Source organism: Salvelinus namaycush, chromosome 41, assembly GCF_016432855.1.
Source record: "Salvelinus namaycush isolate Seneca chromosome 41, SaNama_1.0, whole genome shotgun sequence".
Classification (NCBI taxonomy): Eukaryota; Metazoa; Chordata; class Actinopteri; order Salmoniformes; family Salmonidae; genus Salvelinus; species Salvelinus namaycush.
Genome location: NC_052347.1, coordinates 12614663 through 12635778, shown reverse-complemented (window position 1 = coordinate 12635778; position 21116 = coordinate 12614663). Strand labels below are relative to the sequence as shown.

At 43.1% G+C, this 21116-nt stretch overlaps 4 protein-coding genes across 12 annotated transcripts; 2 read left to right on the top strand and 2 right to left on the bottom strand.

Annotated features, from left to right (window-relative positions):
* Nucleotides 1-962: 962 nt before the first annotated feature.
* On the bottom strand, nt 963-9492 carry LOC120034318 (bifunctional arginine demethylase and lysyl-hydroxylase JMJD6). 2 transcript variants are annotated; one of them, XM_038980824.1, is made up of 6 exons: nt 9056-9492; nt 7267-7655; nt 6861-7147; nt 4509-4644; nt 3216-3354; nt 963-2367 (listed from the first exon to the last, which is right to left on the bottom strand). In XM_038980824.1, the coding sequence occupies exons 1-6, from the start codon at nt 9182-9184 to the stop codon at nt 2236-2238; spliced, it is 1212 nt and encodes a 403-aa protein (XP_038836752.1). In that variant the 5' UTR covers nt 9185-9492; the 3' UTR covers nt 963-2235. The 2 variants fall into 2 exon arrangements, with proteins under 2 accessions (XP_038836752.1, XP_038836753.1); XM_038980825.1 differs by lacking the exon at nt 9056-9492 and adding an exon at nt 8688-8803.
* Nucleotides 8891-11134, top strand: LOC120034319 (methyltransferase-like protein 23). 3 transcript variants are annotated; one of them, XM_038980829.1, is made up of 5 exons: nt 8891-8986; nt 10094-10198; nt 10306-10543; nt 10629-10713; nt 10795-11134. In XM_038980829.1, exons 2-5 carry the CDS (start codon nt 10115-10117, stop codon nt 10952-10954), a joined length of 567 nt encoding a protein of 188 aa, XP_038836757.1. In that variant the 5' UTR covers nt 8891-8986; nt 10094-10114; the 3' UTR covers nt 10955-11134. The 3 variants fall into 3 exon arrangements, with proteins under 3 accessions (XP_038836757.1, XP_038836755.1, XP_038836754.1); XM_038980827.1 differs by having other exon boundaries at nt 8905-9132; XM_038980826.1 differs by having other exon boundaries at nt 8905-9867.
* LOC120034320 (serine/arginine-rich splicing factor 2-like) lies at nt 11133-14173 on the bottom strand. Of its 5 annotated transcripts, XR_005474028.1 has the most exons (5): nt 13557-14173; nt 12961-13255; nt 12388-12536; nt 11872-11941; nt 11133-11454 (listed from the first exon to the last, which is right to left on the bottom strand). XR_005474028.1 is itself a non-coding variant. In XM_038980830.1 (3 exons), the coding sequence occupies exons 1-2, from the start codon at nt 13943-13945 to the stop codon at nt 12976-12978; spliced, it is 669 nt and encodes a 222-aa protein (XP_038836758.1). In that variant the 5' UTR covers nt 13946-14173; the 3' UTR covers nt 11133-11941; nt 12961-12975. The 5 variants fall into 5 exon arrangements, 2 of the variants coding, with proteins under 2 accessions (XP_038836758.1, XP_038836759.1); XR_005474026.1 differs by having other exon boundaries at nt 11133-11941; XR_005474027.1 differs by lacking the exon at nt 12388-12536.
* LOC120034317 (UNC93-like protein MFSD11) lies at nt 11679-20023 on the top strand. Of its 2 annotated transcripts, none has more exons than XM_038980823.1 (14): nt 11679-13274; nt 14831-15005; nt 15119-15174; nt 15592-15699; nt 15860-15939; nt 16046-16142; nt 16261-16319; nt 16513-16672; nt 16995-17035; nt 17133-17198; nt 17385-17510; nt 17662-17836; nt 18052-18187; nt 18380-20023. In XM_038980823.1, the coding sequence occupies exons 2-14, from the start codon at nt 14910-14912 to the stop codon at nt 18539-18541; spliced, it is 1362 nt and encodes a 453-aa protein (XP_038836751.1). In that variant the 5' UTR covers nt 11679-13274; nt 14831-14909; the 3' UTR covers nt 18542-20023. The 2 variants fall into 2 exon arrangements, with proteins under 2 accessions (XP_038836751.1, XP_038836750.1); XM_038980822.1 differs by lacking the exon at nt 11679-13274 and adding an exon at nt 14449-14651.
* Nucleotides 20024-21116: the final 1093 nt, after the last annotated feature.

The following is a 21116-nucleotide window of genomic DNA, read 5'->3' as shown; positions in this document are numbered from 1 at the left end:
ACTTGGAAAGAACCATGAATTTAGTCTGTCCAAAATATCTACCTATCCCCTCACATAAAATGTATTTGCAACATTTCACAAACCCCCTTACTGTATCTTCTGGACTGTAACCCCAACACACTAGTGCCAAGCTAGTGTGAGAACTCTGGCCTTGGTGCCCCCTTCTGTATGCGATGGAGAATATAAAATGGTGGCTCAGAATGAGAACACAAGATCAAACACCTAGGGTTCCTTTCCTGGAAAGAGGTTAATTCTAATCTTGGACTAAAAGGCATCCATGATAGAGACTTCTCTGAAAGTGCTTTTTGGACCAGGAATAGGCATGATTTGGGTCTGGGAAACCAGCATCTACAACAGGGGTGTTATACTCATTTTGCCCCAAAGGGCCACATTCTGTCTTCACTGAGGTCCACTTGTATTGGTTATATTCCTTGCTGTCAAAATTGGCAAAAAAATTGTTCTCTATCCATCAAATTTTCTATGCTCCCCGACTGTCTAGCTTTCATTTCAATGACTGTTAAGAAGCTGGACAGAGTTTAGAGACTATAAATTATGTCCACTATAATTTCTACACAGTTTCGATTTGGTTTTAGGCATGTCAATTGAGATCATTCCCCGGGAAAAAAATAAAAATACAAAAAAATTGACACCCCTGATCTACAGTATAGCCGTGTAATTTCAAATAAATTGAATAGTTTGATTTCATTCATCTTAAAATGTTGATTAATATAGCAGCAAAGGGCACACTTTTACACGAGAGACAATAACAATTGTTATCATACAAATTTGAAAATTGTGTGAGTAACCCATACGTTATTAAATTAATTCCGAGTGGTGCAGCGGTCTAAGGCACTGCATCTCAGTGCAAGAGGCATCACTACATTCCCTGGTTCGTATCCAGGCTGTATCACATCTGGCCATGATTGGGAGTCCCATAGGGCGGCGCACAATTGGCCCAGCGTCGTCCGGGTTTGGCCGTCATTGTAAATAAGAATTCGTTTTTAACTGACTTGCCTAGCTAAATAAAGGTTAAATAAAATAAAAATATATAATAATAATTAAAGTCATAGAAACATTACATAACCAGGCAATATTGTTGTGGTTTCTTGGGTGGAATTTTGTTGTTGATAGCCCAACATTCATTTGTGGCACCTGAGAGTGATTAATCTTACCCAACCTGGAGCTAAGGGAGTATAGTATAGGCAATTTCCTCCTAAAAGGTCAAGCTTTTGAATGTCAAGCTGAACCGGCTAAATCTCAGTCAGGGGGGATCCCTTGGCCTTTACAGTTGTTGCTGGGTGACTTGGGCTAAGTCTTGAAAAAGCTGTTGTTTCACTAGACATGTGTGCATTAGTCTGCACTACAGATGCCAACAGCAGATAAATATGATATCATTGCTTTCTAGATTTGTTAAATGGTCTTGACTGGATTGTGGACTGTTGATTTGCTAACCATTTAATTTAATTAACTGATTCTGAATTAACTGTTTTGATTGCAGTACATAAACATATCAGTTCAACTGTTACTAACAAAAGAAGCCCAGAGGATGAAAGCAGAAATGTTAAATAAAAAATATAAATCAGTGGCTTTTTTGCAGACTAAGGCAGCAGCATCTCCCTCCACCCTTACCCTGTCATACAGTATCAACTTACAAAACTCACTGTACACTTCAATATCTAAAGATGGTCAACTCTGCCATGATAAAACTCAACTGGCATCCCATGTACTACAAAGTAAAGTCAATCCAAAGCACACCTATCTATCCATCCATCCATCTATCCATCCATCCATCATCTCACTGTGAATAGAAAACATTTCCCCACTGAGCAACATAAGACCATGGCACTGTAGAGGAGACAGGCCAGCCTGATAGGCTCCCAGCCCCAGTACCTGGTGTACAACAAGGCAACAGCCCACCTCTCTCCAAAGGTCAACACCCCTCCCTCGCACTGAATACTGCTCTTCCCACACCCCACAAGCAACAGCAATATAGATTAACATTTGACTAGAAGCTGAGCGGGGGCAGATAAATCTCCAGCAGGTCCACGCCTCAGGGGGAATCTCCTTTATCACAGCCTAGGGTTAGGCTGGCCCTCTTATCTATCCAACAGACTGACAGAGGGCCACCAGACTCTCCTTTGGAGACACACAAATTAAAACAAACAAATTGGCCGCTCTTCATGCGAGAGTCCCCCTGGGTGTGGCCTTTTGGCGAGGCGGGGTGGAGCGAGGGGGTCACCGGGAGGAGCTGCGCTCTTTGCTGACACAGTCGTCCTTGGTGCTGCTGTCTCCGTTGGATATCATGCCACATGTCTTCCTCTTCTTCCGCCTGTGAGACATGGCGTCCCCCTCCGAGCCCGACTCAGCCTGCAGGGAGAGAGGGGCAAACCAGAGAGGCGGGGGAGGTCTTGGATACATCTCTCCATAGAACATACTACATATCTATTACATTCCATTTACATAATAGGGGGGACTAGGTGTCACTGTCCCTCATACACACTGTCTACTCACAAACACCCATTACCAATTTAACATGCTATTTACAGACAATCATCTGATGACAGTAGTGTTCTTGTTCAACCAGTAGAATACCTAAGTCAGCAGAACAGAATATTCTCTCCAGGGGGAAGGCAGGGCCTACCAACCATTACACAAGGGTAACCCCCAACCTCCACCCAACAGCCCAACCCAACCTGATATGGATGTATATGTAACTGGAGGGGCATGCTGTCCACCAAGCTATTCAACACCAGTTCCCCCAGTTCCAGAAACCCAAGGTCACGTTTCTGTGACCCAGCAGGACAACTTAGAGGGAACAATATAACCTTAACATGAAAGGCATTATATAGGAGCGTGTTAAGGCAGGGGTGTGTAATATATGCTCATAGTAACTTGTTGTAATTTCTTCCATCATCTCTGACTGCCTTCTAAATGTAATATCAAGGCATGTTGTTGCCTGCATGCAGTAGTGAGAGAGACAGGACCTTTGCATTACAGCCTTTCAGAGTGAGGGGACGTGTGTGGCTATACAGTATGTGTGGCCGTTTCACATGCACATGTGTGGCAGACCCCGTGCCATCTGCCCGCATGTGAACAGGTGCCTGCTGCCCTCTATCTTACACCCAGCTCAGGGGTCCCTAGAGTAGGGGGCTACTGTATATTCATGTGTGTGAATGTCACACTGTATGTGTGTTTTTTGAGGGAACAGGATGTACCTCTGAGTCTGAGTCAGAGGAGCTGGAGGAAGAGGAGGAGGAAGAGTCACTGGAGCTGTCCGAGGCGATGCCAGTCGATTCCTGGAGGTCCACTTTGTCTGCCAGGGTAGCAATGTCTGGCCTCTCCTGCTTCAGGATACTAAGAGAGAGATTTTATGTATGAAAATAAATACCCTCCTTATGGAAGTTTGTGGATCTGGGTGCAAATATATTAGAACATTATCATTAAATACCATGCAAAGGAATATCAGAGGCCATTCTTATACAATGTATTTTCCCATTGAGGTACCTACAAAGGCAGATATGGGTGACATTTTTGCAAAAACTACTATAAACCTCAATCTGGCAGTATGACTTAATTTGAAAAATCTCTTCAGCAAGGTCCATTATAAGGAGGCGACTATTTATGTATTGCTTGGTTTTCAAACTCTAGTTAAATAATCACACAATATAATGCACATTGTTGAAGAAGCTACAAATTAAATTACGCTGCCAGATTATAAATGAGTTTCCAGTAGTTTTTGCACAAATCAGTGCCCCTTTGGACCACGAAAATGTTTCCCAATGTATGGACTGGGGCTTTTGGTCCTCGCTGCTCCCGGGTCTCGTGGGTGGGGAAGAAGCATCAGCACTTGTGCCTTTGCACTCGGACATCCCAGGCACTCGTACCCAGAGGTTCAATGTGGATGCCAGTGCCAGAGCGGGCATGACCCATTCTTTACAGAACCTGCCAACACACTTTTTATTGGTTCCCATAAGTTTGGAAGCCCAGAACCAAATCTTACATGAATGCTGCCCTCTGACCAGCTACTGGATTTGATGGGAGGGGGTGGTCGTGAGATGTTTGGCCTAGTGCGAGTGGTAGAACCAGGGCGGATCCTATAGACCAGATGTAATCAACTCTTACCCTACGAGGTCCGGAGCCTGCTGGTTTCCTGTTCTACCTGATAATTAATTGCACACCTGGTGTCCCAGGTCCAATTCAGTCCCTGATTAGAGGGGAACAACTAAAAAACGAGTTTGGGGGCTCTAGAGGTTCACATCCCCTCCTCTATAATCATCTCGGCCATCTAAGGGCCAAACTAACCCCTTCCCATCCGAAAATTCTAAATATGCCAGGTGAAAGTTCACCCCTGCTAAATCGTAATTGGTCCAAATAAACAGTGATGCAAAACCCAGTGCGTGCAGAATTGTTCCTCATATTCCACAGCCTCCCGACAGACAAAATATTTTAAAGTTTCTTCTTTCACGAGGTGTTCCTACAGCTGTGGGGGTTCTGTTAGGAGTGCTTACCGATACCACTTCCTTGATAGTTTGGGCCGGCCCCGCACAGTTTTATGCCACACGATGGGGAAGTTGGTGGTGCTGGCAAAGTTCTGAGTGATAGCGATGGTGGTGTCCATGTTGAGAACCACATGCCACCAGCCTCCTAGAGAACAAGCAACAGAGATGACCAGGATTAGGATCACCAAACCACAGAAAAGAAAACACAGAATGGCCACGGTGTATTTTTGTACATCTGACCTTCTCACATGGCAGAAAACATACTCTGTCCGAGGAAATCTTGATGAAAATCTTAGTTATTAGTTTCCAAGACCTTTATGGAGTGGAGGAAGAGGTAGGTGGATAGACAGAAATAGTAAGGTATGGATGGACATCTTCAGAGGAGACAGAACAGCCTGTCCAACAGGGTTCTGCTCTTGAAACAAATACACTCCCTCAAATACACTCTCTCAGCCATCAGGACCTAATATTCTGGTCTCCAACTTGAGTAAACAGGAAAAGTTCAAGATCTGGACCAGATCCAAAGGAAACAGAGTTTAATCCCGTCTTGTTAGTCAGTTAACGCAGGAGGATGCAGGGTATTAGGGTAGGTCAGTAACACTGGATTAACCTCTGCAACTATGTCGATCACTGAGCCCTACAGTGTAAGTGTGGTTGTAAACAAGGTGGTGGCTACACTTCTTGTTTATATTCATGGAGAGAGCTAGCAGAAACTGGATAGCTAGGATAGCCCAGCTACATAGTGAAAGTGAAAAGCTGTGAATACATACATTACATATCACCAGACAGTTTATTACATACAAAATGGATGTACAGTGAGTCATGTGGCCGTGGCTTACTATATAAAGCATGCAGAGAGGCATCAAGTTACTGCTCGATTAAACATTAGAATGGGTAAAATGAGTGACCTAAGCGACTGAGTTTGGTATGATCGTTGGTACCAGGCACATTAGTTCCAGTATTTCAGAAACTGCCACCGTCCTGGGCTTTTAACGCACGACAGTGTCTAGGGTTTACAGAGAATGGTGAGACAAACAAAAAACATCCAGTCAGCAGCAGTCCTGTGACCTCTCTCATGGATGAGAGGTCGAGGGAGAATGTGAAGAATCATGTAAGCTAACAGGCTGGCCACAAACAGACAAATAACGGCGCAGTACAACAGTGGTGTGAACGTCATCTCAGAGCGCACAACTCTTCGGCCCTTGTCACGGATGGGCTATTGCAGCAGACGAATTGCAGCTAAAAACAAGACGACGCTGCTGCAGTGGGCACGCGATCACCAACACTGAACAATTGGAAAGTGGAAAATCATTGCCTGGTCCTACGAATCCCGGTTCCTATTGCGTCATGCTGATGGCAGAGTCAGGATTTGGTGTAAGCAGCATGAGTCCATGGACCCATCCTGCCTGGTTCAGGCTGGTGGCAGTGGTGTATTGGTGTGGGGAATGTTTTCCTGCCACACGTTAGGGTCTCTTGATATCAATTGAGCAACAAATGTTTCCGACATTTTGTAGAATCCATGCTCCAAAGAATTCAGGCTGTTCTGGAGGCAAAGGGGGGTCCAACCCGGTACTAGATGGGTGTATCTAATACACTGGCTGGTGAGTGTATGGCATACATATACACACACACACACACACACACATATATATACAGTACCAGTCAAAAGTTTGGACACATCTACTCATTCAAGTGTTTTTCTTTATTTTTACTATTTTAGGCTATCTTCAGTATACCACCCCTACCTTGTCACAACACAACTGATTGGCTCAAACACATTAAGGAAAGAAATTCCACAAATGAATGTTTAACAAGGCACACCTGTTAATTGAAATACATTCCAGGTGACTACCTCATGAAGCTGGTTGAGAGAATGCCAAGAGTGTGCAAAGCTGTCCTCAAGGCAAAGGGTGGCTAATATAAAATATATTTTGATTTGTTTAACACTTTTTTGGTTACTACATGATTCCATATGTGTTATGTCATAGTTTTGATGTCTTCACTATTATTCTACAATGTAGAGAATAGTTCAAATAAAGAAAAACCCTTGAATGAGTAGGTGTGTCCAAACTTTTGACTGGGACTGTATATATGTATATATAAACACACAATTATAATTTATGTATTCACAGCACATAACATTGGTATATCACTTCTCATCAAAGACCTTTCATACTCATTGTATGTTCTGCCCTACTTTTATATAATACATTTCCTAACTAACTGAACCCTGGCCTATTCAGATCTTGACAAATGATTCAAAATCGCTGAAGATTAAACTACTCTCTCTCCAGCCAAACAGTATTCAAAGTGAAAGACAGACCAGACATGTCTATAAAATGGCAGCAGTAGCCCACTGACCAGGAACAAACACGGTCTCCCCTGGTCCCTGCAGAATCTCCAGGGGTCTGAACTCAGCAGGCCAGGTTGGCTGCTGGGTGCGTGGGTACACCACGTTAAACCAGGTGATGGCCTCGTCCTGCTGGTTGCCCCCGTCCTCCCGGGTCACCTTGATCAGCTCCCGGGGCGTGTGGGTGGGGAACAAGCACCAGCGCTTGTGCCCCTGCACCAGGGCATTCCAGGCACTCGTACCCAGCGGGTCAATGTGGATGCCAGTGCCAGAGCGGGCAGGACCCATTACAAACCATCTGAGAAAAAAGACAGAAAAATAAAGGGACAGGTGTTACTAGAGTTAGTTCAACTTCACAGAACATACAATAACATTGCAGCTATTTTAGTTAAAAATGTTACTGAGAATAGCTCTTACCTGTAAGGAGGCCGGCGCTTCTCCCCGGCGAACTGGAAGAGGTCGTCCCTAAAGTAAACTGGCACCTGGTAGTCCTCCAGCAGTTTACGGCGCTTGGCGTGCTCGCCGTAGCTGCTGTCGAAGATATAGAGTGGGCTGTCGTCCTGTGTGGACTCCAGGTACTCCACGTAGTACTTCATCTTCATCTTCACAGAGTAACCGTCGTTGTCCTCACCACACTTGAACTTCTGGTTGCGGTACTTACGTTTGAGGCGCTCCATGGTCCACTTCTCGCGGGCGGGCCAGGTGTCCTGACAGTTGAGCAGCACCACAGGTTTGTAGGGCCTCTCGAAGCGCTGGATGAACTCCTCTGCGCTGAGACGCAGTGTGTCCACACGCTCAACATTGTCCTGTGAGACACATATGTCATGTCAGTTTGTGTGTGCGAAAGAGAGAGGGTTGAGGGCTACATTTCATGAATGTACGACTACTTTAATCAATAACCTTTCTACCAATATAAATTACTTTGTACTGAATTCAAAGGGAACACTAGACATTTCTGACTTAATGCAGTCATTGGGCCTAGTATTGGTCTCTCGGATCAACTGTTTTTGAATGCAATGCAACCAACTGGAACATTAAGAAGTAGACTCGGAGGAAGACCATTTGATATAGTCTGATCTGGGACAAAGGGAATACAAAAGGTCATGGGCATTTTTGTTCTGCTTTTACATGGAATGACGGGGTCTGAAAGTCACCTTTATTTATTTATTTTACCTTTATTTAACTAGGCAAGTCAGTTAAGAACCAATTATTTTCAATGACAGCCTAGGAACAGTGGGTTAACTGCCTGGTTCAGGGGCAGAATGACATTTTTACCTTATCAGCTCGGGGATTCGATCTTGCAACCTTTCGGTTGCTAGTCCAACGCTCTAACCACTAGGCTACCTGCCGCCCCAGGTTAAGGTTAAGTTCAGAAGCTCAACCCCAAAAGAGAAGGAATAAAACAAAAATGCTGATTTTAGTTGTTAACCTATAGGACAACTCTTGAAACTACCTAAGCTTTGAGTGTCATGGGTATTCTTAGCAACCCAGAGCAGCCCTTCTTAACTCTTGTGATGAAAACAAATCTCCTGCTGAACCACTTGGCAATAACCCAGTGTCCCACATGGAGCAAAGAAAATGCCATCCAGTGGGCTTATTTCAAACATACAGTTAACAATGAAGTTGGTTGTAAGATCAATGCATTATCAATCATACATTGTTGTAGTGATTGTGTCAATATAACAGTGTTTTATCAGGATACACTGTGGAAAAGGAATGGGCTTTCCTAACCATGGTAGTTGTTTATCTCTGAGGACAAGGGCAATAATTCCTACAGACATAATACAATTACAGTCTTCTTATAAAATATAAACAGTGGATCGAGGTGGACAAAATACCTTCATCAGCTGTCAATTGGGTCTGAGAACATGGGTCAGTAGGCTGGCTACCTGTTGGTGGTGACTGGCTAATATTCACATGTAAGCCTCAATGAAATACTAATGTAACAATGTTGTCACGATTTCACAAAAAATGAACTATACACCGTCAAACTCATGTGGTCAATAATTAACGGAATGGGCTGTGGCACACAGTGTTTGAGTCCAGACTGACCGATTTGACAGTTGCGCCAATGAAGACTGCTGTGCGCTGAAAGTACAGCAGCAGCCTACGTGACCATCGGCACTGGTTTTGTAAGGTGAAACGTGTTGAAAGAGCTAACATGCCTAGCTAGCCTAGCATGGATAGCTTGCTACCGACAGTTTACCTTCACTGAGCGGTGTGACACATCGAAAGTCTCGCAATAGTCATGTTTCGTCCAGTCTGAAGAGTCCTTCAGCTCAGGTCTGGCGCTCCGCTTCGCCTCTTTGATCCTCTTCTTACTTTTATGGTTCATTCCTGCGAATTTAGGAACTTGAGTTAGCTAGCTAGCTAGACTGGTGTGCATAGACAAACACATTTGCTAGCTTGACTTGCTAGTAGTGAAGCGAACGTTAGTTGAGTGGCTAGTCTGGAGTTAAAGTTAAACGGTAAACAACTTCATACGAGTACTTTGTTGGTGTTACTGAAACACAACACGTTGGCCTTAAAATTAAGATGTTGTTCTACGCGCACTTTTAATAGCGAGGAGGAAGCTGCCCGGATAAAATTAGCTAAGCAGCTAACTACAACAATGCTCTTGCAACCAAACCCGGGGTGCCTACAATTTGAAACCCGCCCACCCAGAGAGCCGTAAGAAGCTCGTTGGCCACATACAAGCGCGAGCCATAAAACCGATTGGATAAAATGTGGAATACGCCTTCCCACCAGTCATTAGTACATGTCATTGGCTGTATACATTCTACGTTTTCCCGTCCTCCAGCAGACAGTCGCAAGCGTGTCTGTTTTTTTTAGAAGAGAAGGGTGTTATGATAGTAAACGTATTGTTTTACCACTGAATTTATTTACTAACTCTCACTTTCACAATTGGGATGGTAAATGGAAAACAGAGCAACTGAGATGTCCAACATAGTGCAGAAATCGTTCACATTCGAAGAATACGAGGACCCAAAGCAGTCACTGAATGTTTCCATCCCTGAGGTTCTTGCGCACTTTCTAATCCACACTTTTGCCATTTGGAACCAGCGATGTTCCTGTAAATAATATTGTTCGCCTACAACTGCATTGTGGTAATTGGCCCTGAAGCCTGCCGAGTTCCTTGGAGAGGTGTACAGAAGATATCCAGCCAGGCAGACTTTTCTGAATCAATGGAAGTTGACATTCATCATGTGAACTGTAATCTTGTCGTTTCTCCCCTCTGTACTAGGTCCTTGATCCACAATATGGGATGCATGTATGGCCCTGTGCAGTGGTATTAGCACAATATGTGTGGACACATAGGGAAGAGCTGACGCACAAAACAGTGCTAGAGGTAATTTACAATCGGTCTACTCTCCAATTCACTTATTTACCATGTAAATGTGTAACTTGTTTCTGAATCAAACTATTGAATCAGAATGCACTGCTGTTTGTTCACAGCTTGGGGCTGGCGTGAGTTTACCTGGTGTGGTGGCAGCAAAGTGTGGGGCACAAGTGATCTTGTCAGACAGTGCAGAACTTCCACTGTGTCTGGAGAACTGTAGGCGCACCTGTGAAGTGAATGAACTGCCCAATGTGCTTGTGGTGGGTATTACCTGGGGAGAAGTCTCCCCAGACCTTCTGCTCCTCCCTCCATTAGACATCATCTTGGGATCAGATGTTTTCTATGAGCCCGAAGGTGAGTTCAGACTGACCGGTTAGTTTGGAAAAATTTGAACAGATCGTTCAGATCTGTAACTCAACTGTGAATTTACAACTTTCAGATTTTGAAAATGTCCTGATGACCATCTCCTTCCTCTTGAGGAAAAACCCCAAGGCCCAATTTTGGACAACTTACCAAGAGAGAAGGTATGCCTTTCAGGACCAGTCCATGGCTGTCAGTCAAGGTCAAGTAAACATTACTCATTTTGAATCTTCTTCATGTTTCAGTGCCGATTGGTCCATAGAGGCATTGCTGCACAAATGGAACCTGAAGTGTCTCAACATTCCACTGGAGAAATTCCATGCCAACAAAGATCAACTAGCTGGGTCAACACTTCCTGGAAGCCATACTGTACAAATGATTATAACTGAGGACAAGGAAAGCTGAATGAAAGACTATTGTGTCAACTTATCCTTCAGTTACTACCAGCTAGGCACATTCAAAGTCACCAAATAGTCAAGACGCAATACAAGATCAATGGTTCAAAACTCAATGCATTATAAAATAGTTTAAGTTGTATAGTAGTGTTCTGTTAAAGTTTTAGAATAAATTGATAACCCAAATGTTTCAGAAGACAATTTTTATTAGCTTTCACATTGGACACCTATACAGACTCTTGCAAGGGGGAAAAGGAATGCACAAAGGGCAAGACAGAATGCATTAAACAAAATTAGCACACCATACTTAGTGCTCTGAATTAGAGAACATTTTAACTTGTTGAAAGACAGGCATTCTACCGATGGTGAATTTGTAGCAGCCATTTAAGTTGGCCACCATCACAGCATTGTAGCCACAGGGGCATTCCGGAGAACACTGGAAACAGCCAAGCACTGCAACACGCCACCTTAACAGCTAACCAGCAATACTCAACTGCTACACAACTGCGCCTAGTGCACAAAAAATACAGGAGAGAAGATTAGAGTCACAATGAAATTAAACAAAGCTACACAGCAAAGTTGACCTGCAAGTAAAGCCGGGCCTGGTTCTTTCCATACTTATTCTAAAAGCTCTATGCATTTGAACTTCTGTAATGGCCTTACACCAACCCTATATCAGTTCTCTTCATGAAACCCAAAATAAGTTGTAAAAGCTAGGCCATCAAATCTTCACTATGACAGATTTAGATAACAAAAATAGCCATGCAGTCCAACAAATTGAAATCCCAGCAGTTTTAGCCCATCTACCTCAAAAGCACATTAAGTATAGTTTTTATTTTTAAACATTGCACAATGAAAGACAAGCAGTCTGGGCAAATGAAAAAAAAGAAAATACACAAAGCCTTCAGATCAAGATACAATAATAACCTTTTACACAGAAATCATTGTTTGGACAGGGTCCTCAGTCTGAAGTGTGACGTCCTCATTGGCATCTCATCTGAAAAATGTTTGAAAGACAAAATGTAAGAAACAGGTGTTGGAAAACAAATAACTCAATTTTCAACCTCTAGTAAAAGAAGTGGCGATGACTTGTTAACTTTACCACCCCTCCCTTCAGATAGACATGGAGACACCTCCAGGCCATATACGGGGTAATCAGCTGGCAATGTAATGCCAACTTCATGTGCATAGCACATTTCCCCCATATTAGTATGAAACTAGTCTACATTTGAAAGAAAAAGCCAAATCAAAAGCTATGCAAACCCGTTTCTGATGGTTGAATTTTTTTGGTTCAAGGAAGGAACCAAACGTCAAGAGACGCTCATGAGAAACCAGTCAGACAAACCTTGGTTCCCTCCTGAGCACAAGTCTTTGCCCCCAAAAAGCAGAGAGCATGACCTGGAGGACAATGCAAGGCTTCTGTCCATTGTCCTGCAGACGTACCTCAACACCACCCCAACACTGACTGCAACCTGCAACCGGCCTGCTCCATAGCAACCCCCACAGCAGCAGGTGCCCGGACAGCTCACACACCCAGCTCACTAACTGCTCATACTGCCTCAAACTCCTCTTTTGCAAACAGGATTCCGCAGCTTGGAGGAGAGAATTCCAGATTTTTTTTATGAACATTTTATTTTTACGGTAAAAATGTATTCTCAAATGCCACATATGTACAATGCAAGAATGGACCTAAATTTCCTCTACACTGATAATGAACTGGAACATTGGGCAGGACAGAACAAAATTGTGACAAAGGAATAGTCCCCAAAATCCATCAAATGTGGGTTTAAGGCAACCACCATATGGGGCAGTGTTCCATTCCTCTTTGCCATGCCCAGTGTTACAGTAATATGCATAACCACTTTGAGGTGGAAAGACTTAAAGCAGTTAACATTGTCAAGACATCCCACAACCAACCCCCTTCTATTCAACCACAGATAACCATGGAAAAGGGAGACTTAGTGCAAATCCATCCCACACATCACATAAGGTCCCATCTCCTTGCCCAACACATACCATTTTGTCAGTCATCTATGGGGTTTCAGCTCCATTCTCCCCAGGTGACTTGGGCTGGCTCTTGGATCTTGATCTTGAGGCTCTTTCCGCAGGGGTGTGGCTCCTGGAACGGGACTTTGACTTGGGAGACTTGGATCTGGAGCGGGACCTGGACGGGGACTTGGCCTTGTCTCTCTTGGGGGAGCGAGACTTGGAGCGAGAGTAGGAACGAGACCTTGATCGGCTGTTGCGGGAGCGGCTGCGGGAACGAGATCGGCTTCTGCTCCGGGATCTGCTGCGTCTCCGACGCCTCGGACTGGTGGGGAGAAACCAGAGTAAGTTCGTTTTGTCGAGTTATCGCTTATCTAAAAACAGTTGTAAACGTAAGGCCACAACACCCTCAAAACGCTGCTAAGTTACCAGGTCAATGAACCATGCTTGTAATGGTGGCTGATTGACGCTACATAATCGAAACAAGGGCCGTTAAAACATTCAAGTTCCTAAACAAACATACATCATAGCTAACGTTAATTAAAAAATCATCATAGTTAACAATGAAAAACGACCCAATCGAAGGAGAGCTAGAGCATCTACTTAACCATGTGCTCAGCTCTTACCTCCTACTTCGTCGGCCATCACCCCCGTACCTCCGGGGTGCACCTCCACGCCGACGGTCACCACGATCTCCACGGTCACCACCGCCTCCATGATGAGAATCTGGGGGACGTCCGTAACGGGCCATCTGGACTCTTAGCTCGCGTCCGTCCAGCACGGCACCATCCATTGCGTCCATCGCATCCTCTGCGTCCCGCTTGTCATGGAATCGCACAAAGGAGAACCCCCTGCTCTCTTTCGTATAACGATCTCGGGGGATGTAAACATCTCCTACCCTACCATACTTTTCAAAGACACGGCGAAGGGTCTCGGGTGAGGTTCGGTACGTCAGATTATCTACTTTAAGAGAAGTCATGCCCTCAACATCGGGCGGGGGCCTACCATAACTCATGTTGCCTTAGTTAGCTAACAAACACGCAACGGTACTACCAGAAAATGTGGGTGAAAGGTCAACACCCGCTTAAAGTTTTTGATTAAAATTATCGTACTTAATCAGCCTGCTCGCAATATGTCGAGTTTTTCTTTAAAAAATGCAATATAGCTTTCCAAATTTATGACGATTTCCTTAGCACCGACCATTTGTTAGAACGAGATGTTGTCCCTTGCTCCTCCTCGTTGAATGGGGTTGACGAGTAACGCTGCTGCGTATTTATTTGGAGGGAAAAGCAACACATCTTCAAATTACACATTTTAAAATCATAATTCAATGCACCAAAATATATTATATTATATACAAATAACTCGGAGGGGACACAAATGGAAAATACTTTCAATTTAGTAATGCTTTTTATTTTTTGACCCGGAAACGAGATTTCCGTCAGACTATAGCAAATAAACTCAGTTTCCCAGTGGGCTTTGGGTTGTACGCTTTGAAATGTCAGCTGACTATCTCACATGACGAACAGTTTTGGTCACTCACTGTAAAAAATATTCAAAGACCATTTTTACACTAGACGGGAGAAAAGTATCGTAGCCTAGTACATTATTGTTGGATTCTTTCTAGGATTTGAGTCCATATGGTATCTCCACAAGTCGTTATTGGTTTGCTAACTATGTAGCTTGCACAAACAAGGACTATACAGTGCAGCACCGACTCGGTAAATTGTTTTCTTCTCAAGTGGCTAAACAGACTAAAGCAAGGAAATACTTACTATAGTGATTATTTGGTAGCAGATCTACCTAGATATGTATTGTCTTGACAATAGCTAATATTCATAGCATAGCATCCTTTCTACAGATTTGCCACCAAGGTTGTTTTGATTCTGTTCTTTTTCAGATGAGCTGTGGACCCCTTCAGAGGTTTTTTAACTAACCCATTTCGTCAAGTAATATTACAGTGACACCCTGCAGCAAGCATGGGTCCAGAGGGAAAGACACTCTTGAACATCATAATCCTGGGTTTTGGATTTATGTTCATGTTTACTGCTTTCCAAACATGCGGCAATATAGAGGTATGGTTGAACTGACAAATGATACATACAAATTCAAGCCACACAACTGTAGGGAACCTACAGGGGAAGTTAATATTGATGGTGTCAATTGTTTATGTCTCATGCTTTTTCAGCAAACTGTGATCAAGAGTTTCAACAGTACTGAATTCCATGGGAGTGGATACACAAGGTAATTCATTGTGATGCTGAAATACTGTGACTTTGACCGATGTGGCTCCTATGATATAGATTAGAACTGTTGGAAAATTGTAATCCTGTCTCTCTCTCAAAGAGGTCTCCAAAGGTAAGTAATTGAATCTGCCCAGTTTTGGCAACAAAGTTGACTTTCAGTTCTCTACAATATCCCAGTTTCCTGAGGTATTTCGTAAATAACATGCATATGACTATGGTGTTGTAGGGCCTCGTCTGTGACATCTTAATGACACCACCCGTGGCAGGCAAACACCAGGCTTTTTTAAATTCAAACACATCCTTATTGAATAAAATTCCTGCACTTTTAGCCATGTTGCTAACAATTTCTATGAATAGTGGTATTACATTGGCGCAATATCATCTAATTCGTTTTTACACGTGTCTTTACATGTAGCATGGCCATCATCTATGGAGTTTTCTCTGCATCCAACCTGATTGCTCCCTCAGTAGTGGCTGTTATAGGACCCCAGTTGTCCATGTTCTTTAGTGGACTAGTATACAGGTGAGCACACTCGTTTGACCTTTCTTTAAATCAACCCACTGAGGCCTATACCTATTTACAGAACTGTTTATTTATCTATTCTCTCTGAGTGTGCATAAAGTACTTGTTTTCATTAGCTTATTCATGATGTTAACACTGTCCAATGTTTTATTTCCATCAGTGGATACATTGCAATGTTCATCCACCCCTACACTTGGAGCTTCTACACAGCGTCTGTAGTTGTTGGAATAGCGGCTGCAAGTAAGAAGACTGTGGTATTCTTACTTGAGAATTAAAGACTTTTATTTCCTATCACCACATAACCCTCATTCTTTTCTCTTTCAATCTCTTTCCATCTGTGGCCTAGTATTGTGGACAGCTCAGGGGAACCTACTCACCATCAACTCTACAGATGCCACCATCGGCAGGAACAGTGGTATTTTCTGGGCCTTGCTACAGTTCAGGTACTTCTTCTAATCAGCATAACTGTATTGATTGCATCACTGTTTACCATAACTTTTTTACTCTGGTACTGAATCTATGGTGTTAGACTGCCTAACATGTATCTATCCCATTTTGCAGCTTATTCTTTGGAAACATGTATATTTATTTTGCCTGGCATGGCCATGTTCACATATCAGGTATGTCACCAGTTTTGGTTAACTTTTTACTATAACAATGTAGATATCTTTTGAATGTATTCTACTTAGATTCATGAGTCCTTTCCCCTTTCCTTTTTATAGTATCTAGCATTCCCTAAGTTCCCTTAACACAATGAGGAAATCTCATTTTGGCCATAAGTTGCTGACGCGTGCTGTGTGTGTGTGTGTCTAGACAAGGATCGCCAGACGGTTTTCATCTCTCTCACGGTCATCAGCCTGGTGGGCAGCTTTCTGTTCTTCCTGATCCAGAAGCCGGAGCCTGAGGCCACACCCTCCGAGGCGTCTGAGTCACTGCTGCAGACTGAGTCCACAGAGAGCGCCTCTATCGTCGTGTGAGTGCAGTCTGCAGACATGCTGGGATGGAAAACATGGTCTAGGTCTAACATTAGAGTAAACTAGCACAAGAACATTTTTCCTTATCTACCCTTTTATTGACCAGAATCACACATGTTGTCATGCATACATATACATGTCAAATATTGATATACTAATAGATATGCCATACAAATGGTGTTTGTGCATTCTGTACCTGCTGTTGTATGTAAGGTACTTTCTATTCCTCCATAGGCCTGGGTTGAATCTGGATAATCCTGTATTCCTTTATGTCTGGAAAGGCTGTACTTAAGTTTATTTATGGATTTCTCTTCCTTGCAGAGCGACTCCAGGTCTCGGTTCCCAGGCTCTGGATGCTTTCAGTGAGTCAGAGTTCATTGGTTGCTTCTTACTTCAATCTGTCATGTCAGCAACAAAGGCCCAGAACTCAGCTGACTGATATGTGCCCTCTTCTTACAGAGAAAGCGTTGCAGTTGTCTGTCACTAAAGAGATGCTACTGCTGAGTATCTCCATAGCATACACAGGTGGGCAAATTCATTCCAATTAATTCCGAAAAAAAATGGTTTGGGCTATTTCCAATATGAGGAACTTCTTTCAGTGGATGCTAGTATAGAAATATAAAAAGATGCATATTCAATTGACATTGAGTATGTTTGAATGCGTAACCCTAGGTTCTATGTGTGTAACTCTTGCTCCTTCTCTACCTTCAGGCCTAGAGTTGACATTTTACAGTGGGGTATACGGGACATGTATAGGAGCCATGACTCAATTTGGGGACGATGCTAAGAGTCTGATCGGGCTCTCTGGTATTTTCATTGGCCTGGGAGAGATCCTGGGTGAGTCGAAGCTGTTTTTTAAATCTTCAGTGCTGTTTCGGATCACATGATACACGTGAGGTTTGGAAAGCAGATAAACTGGTTGACAGGAAGGGACTGATGATTCGAGGAAGTCAACGCTTCTGTTTTTGCTGTGCCTCTGTTTGTCCAGGAGGGGGCGTGTTTGGGATGCTGAACAAGTGCAACCGGTTTGGGAGGAACCCGGTTGTGCTGCTGGGGCTGATCACTCACTTCGTGGCCTTTTACCTGATCTTCTTGAACATCGCCAGTGATGCCCCTATTGCCACAGAAGAGGGCACACACCTGCAGGCATACATCACCCCCAGGTACACAGCAGGGCTTACTCAGTTGGCCCATAAAACAATGACCATGGATTACTATTACAACAATTCTACGTAGTTTGCATAAGAATACAGCAGGTCAGGACATGAGCATTATGTTAAGTGTAGCAGTAGTGCATAATTGCATTTGAACTCTATCGGGTTACTGCAGATTGTGTAAGGTTTCATGTCTGTATTAACCTGGGATGTTGTCTGTTCAGTGTTGAGGTGGCTCTGCTGTGCAGCTTCCTGCTGGGCCTGGGGGACAGCTGCTTCAACACCCAACTGCTGAGCATTGTGGGATTCATGTTCCGGGAGGACAGCGCTCCTGCCTTTGCCGTTTTCAAGTTTGTCCAGGTACATTGATATCTGTTAGGCCTACACACACGATATGGTTTGCTATCTATGGTGATAATGTATTACTCTGAATGATTTGAAGAAATATAACATTGAGCTATTTGCTTGGTATATTCCTTGATGATTTCCAATACTTGCTAACCACAGTTGCTGTATTACAGTGGTGTAACTTGGTGCTCTTGTCCTCCACAGTCCATCACTGCAGCCCTGGCCTTCTTCTACAGTAACTATCTCCTGCTGCACTGGCAGCTGCTCATCATGGTTGTGGTGGGCTTCCTGGGCACGCTATCCTTCTTCGTGGCTGAGTGGGTGGTGGTCTCCAGCCGACGGGACACTGACTATGACAGCATATGACAACCTATGGGAGGAGGGGGTCACGGTGAGAGGAGCTATTCACAGCTGGACGGGTCATCCGGGGAAGAGTCGGTGTAACAGCTTCCTATCAACCTAGCTATCCTTTGGAATCCTTCAACTGACAGTTTGACTGGCCCACCTCAGCCCCAATAAGCAGAGACTGTAGTAACGCTGTTTTAGCACAGTCATTCACAGCTCTATTGATTCCAATAAGCAGAGACTAGTAACACTGTTTTAGCACAGTCATTCACAGCTCTTTTGATTGTTGCCTTTCAAGTGGAAGATACACTTAAATACTGTATATTTTACTTTACTTGGAGTGAATCAGTTGTGCACAGAGGAGCTTTTATTTTCATGTTCAATATCATTCACTGTGCTTCTGTCTTCATGTAGAAGTTCAGCTGGTTGGTTTCAATGTGCAGTAGTCATTGACTAAGGCTTGGCTAGACTGCTATTCCTACCAAGGTTTCCAGTCTCAACATGAATCTTATTATACTACTTAAATTTGATAGAAGAAGAAAACGTAGTACAGTCGATTCTTAATAAGCGCACATTGGAAATGTACAAACTCTGTTTACATGCAGTACAGTTTATCAGTTCAAATTAAAATACACTTTTCACTTCTGCATGCTCAGGTTTAGTATACACATTTAGAACACTCCCAAGCCATTGCATTTATCAGGACTCCACTGCAACTAGATTTCTTGTAAGATGGCATTTGTCGTAAAGGGAGAAATTACCAAGACAAGATATACACTAGCTTATTGCAATTTAAATTATTTTTGTTATAGTGATATCTGTATGAAATTGTTGAACAATGCTCTAAATGTTATTTCTTTGTCAATATTTGCAGCACACTTTCAGAGTATCTGTAGTATTCCTTAGGTTTTGTCAAAAGTGGGATCCAAAAGGCCATAGATAGTGTATTGAGGATGATGGCATGGCTGTTGGATGAATGGTGAATTACAAAATGTAGACCAGAATTTTTGTGTCTAAACTGCTCTAGGTTATATTGCTCTGTTAAAATGTCACATTGAAGAACTCTTGAGCGTATGAGTTTATAAGGCTATGGTTTTATTTAGAACTCACATTGAAACAATGGCCTTTGCACTCTGCAAACATCAAGCATTTATTTTTTGTTCTACATTTTCATCATGCAATTTCGATTGAGGTCACAAACTGTTTACAGTGTTTGTGCTCCTCCTTGCCAAAAATGTGAAGTCGAATTCATGAATCATTTCATTCATTGTGTGGATTGCTTAATGTAGAGTTCAGTTCTGTGGCACATGAAAACTGAGTTTGAAGATTGTTCAGAGCTATTGGATGTGAGGCAATCAATAGGATTTTGAGGGAATAAACTATGTGTTTTGGATTATGAACTAGATTTTATACTTGAATGTAGTTACTTAGAAAGGCACCAGGATATGCACGCTTGTTTTTTAAACATTTTTATTATTATAAAATTGTTATTTTGAGCCTTTTTTCGTGTCTGTATGCTCCTTTTTGCATACCTGGGGTGAGAACAGGTGATGCTTTGCATACTTTCTCAACAACACAACCCTTGTGCTACCTGATGAGGATTTGATGCCCGCCTCTGCCTTGTTGCTCAGCAACCAGGGACGCTGTGAGTCACAATGTGGGATGCAATTATTGTGTAATGGAAGGAGGCTACATCCAATCACAAAAGAGAACTGTACTCACTGTCATTGTTACGTCCAATACGGTTCTATGGTAGGCGTGAGAGATTAGAACCAAATTGAAACGATTTCTAAAACAAGGTTAGAAATGGCATTGGAATAAGAAACAGCCGAGATTGAGTAGCAACGAAAAGGTGTTGAAAAGTAACTGTGTAGGGAATATTTAATTCTAATTTACAGACAGTTTTTTATTTAGTACAGAAGAATCAAGAGTATTTTTTTTCTATAATTTTACATTTCTATTTTTTTTGCGTTCGATCCTGTCGTTTTTTAAATCTTATGTTATTTAATTGAATCCTTCTGGCGTTGAATTTTTACAAAATAAGATGGCAATATTGTTAGAAGATATATCTTTCATATCCCTCGTAAATACTTTTTAATAACATTAACTCAAAAGTAGTGTGAGACAAAATGTCAGCTGACATTAGTTTGTTCGATTTGGTGAACCTGTCGATCGGGACACCTGAAGTTGGAGCTGTCAACTTCAATGCGTTGCATACCCTCCTCCACGCTATCCTGGGACACCTGAAAATCCAAACTGTGACCACCGACTGGAGAGAGCAGGATGCCCCGCCACAGGAGCCCCATGGCCCGCATCTGACCAAGTCCTCTAGCCGGTACCATCACATGGAAGACAAACTTCGGCAGATAGAGAGACAGATGGCCGCGCTGGAGAAGCTTCCTAGCGGTACTGATCTTCTGAGCCGCACTGCCTCAACCACAACACCGGTCAACGACTTGTGGCAGCTGATGCAGCTCCGCCGCAAGGCTCAGGCGAGTGAGGACGGCGTGTCCAAGGTGAGACAGGCTCTTCCTCAAAATGTAATTATTAATATCACACTGTCATCGCTGAGTTATAATTTTATTATAAATTGAAA

Excerpts from the sequence above, each read along its gene's own strand:
- LOC120034318 (XM_038980824.1), bottom strand. The coding sequence starts at position 9,184 with ATGAACCATAAAAGTAAGAAGAGGATCAAAGAGGCGAAGCGGAGCGCC. Across the intron at positions 4,645-6,860 it reads GGAGACCGTGTTTGTTCCTG|GAGGCTGGTGGCATGTGGTT; the intron begins GTCAGTGGGCTA and ends CTTGTTCTCTAG. Across the intron at positions 2,368-3,215 it reads CCTCTGACTCAGACTCAGAG|GCTGAGTCGGGCTCGGAGGG; the intron begins GTACATCCTGTT and ends CTCTCCCTGCAG.
- LOC120034319 (XM_038980826.1), top strand. The coding sequence starts at position 9,766 with ATGGAAAACAGAGCAACTGAGATGTCCAACATAGTGCAGAAATCGTTC. Across the intron at positions 10,544-10,628 it reads TGTTTTCTATGAGCCCGAAG|ATTTTGAAAATGTCCTGATG; the intron begins GTGAGTTCAGAC and ends TACAACTTTCAG. Across the intron at positions 10,714-10,794 it reads ACAACTTACCAAGAGAGAAG|TGCCGATTGGTCCATAGAGG; the intron begins GTATGCCTTTCA and ends TTCATGTTTCAG.
- LOC120034320 (XM_038980830.1), bottom strand. The coding sequence starts at position 13,945 with ATGAGTTATGGTAGGCCCCCGCCCGATGTTGAGGGCATGACTTCTCTT. Across the intron at positions 13,256-13,556 it reads GATGGCCGACGAAGTAGGAG|TCCGAGGCGTCGGAGACGCA; the intron begins GTAAGAGCTGAG and ends TCTCCCCACCAG.
- LOC120034317 (XM_038980823.1), top strand. The coding sequence starts at position 14,910 with ATGGGTCCAGAGGGAAAGACACTCTTGAACATCATAATCCTGGGTTTT. Across the intron at positions 15,006-15,118 it reads AAACATGCGGCAATATAGAG|CAAACTGTGATCAAGAGTTT; the intron begins GTATGGTTGAAC and ends ATGCTTTTTCAG. Across the intron at positions 16,673-16,994 it reads GAGAGCGCCTCTATCGTCGT|AGCGACTCCAGGTCTCGGTT; the intron begins GTGAGTGCAGTC and ends TCTTCCTTGCAG.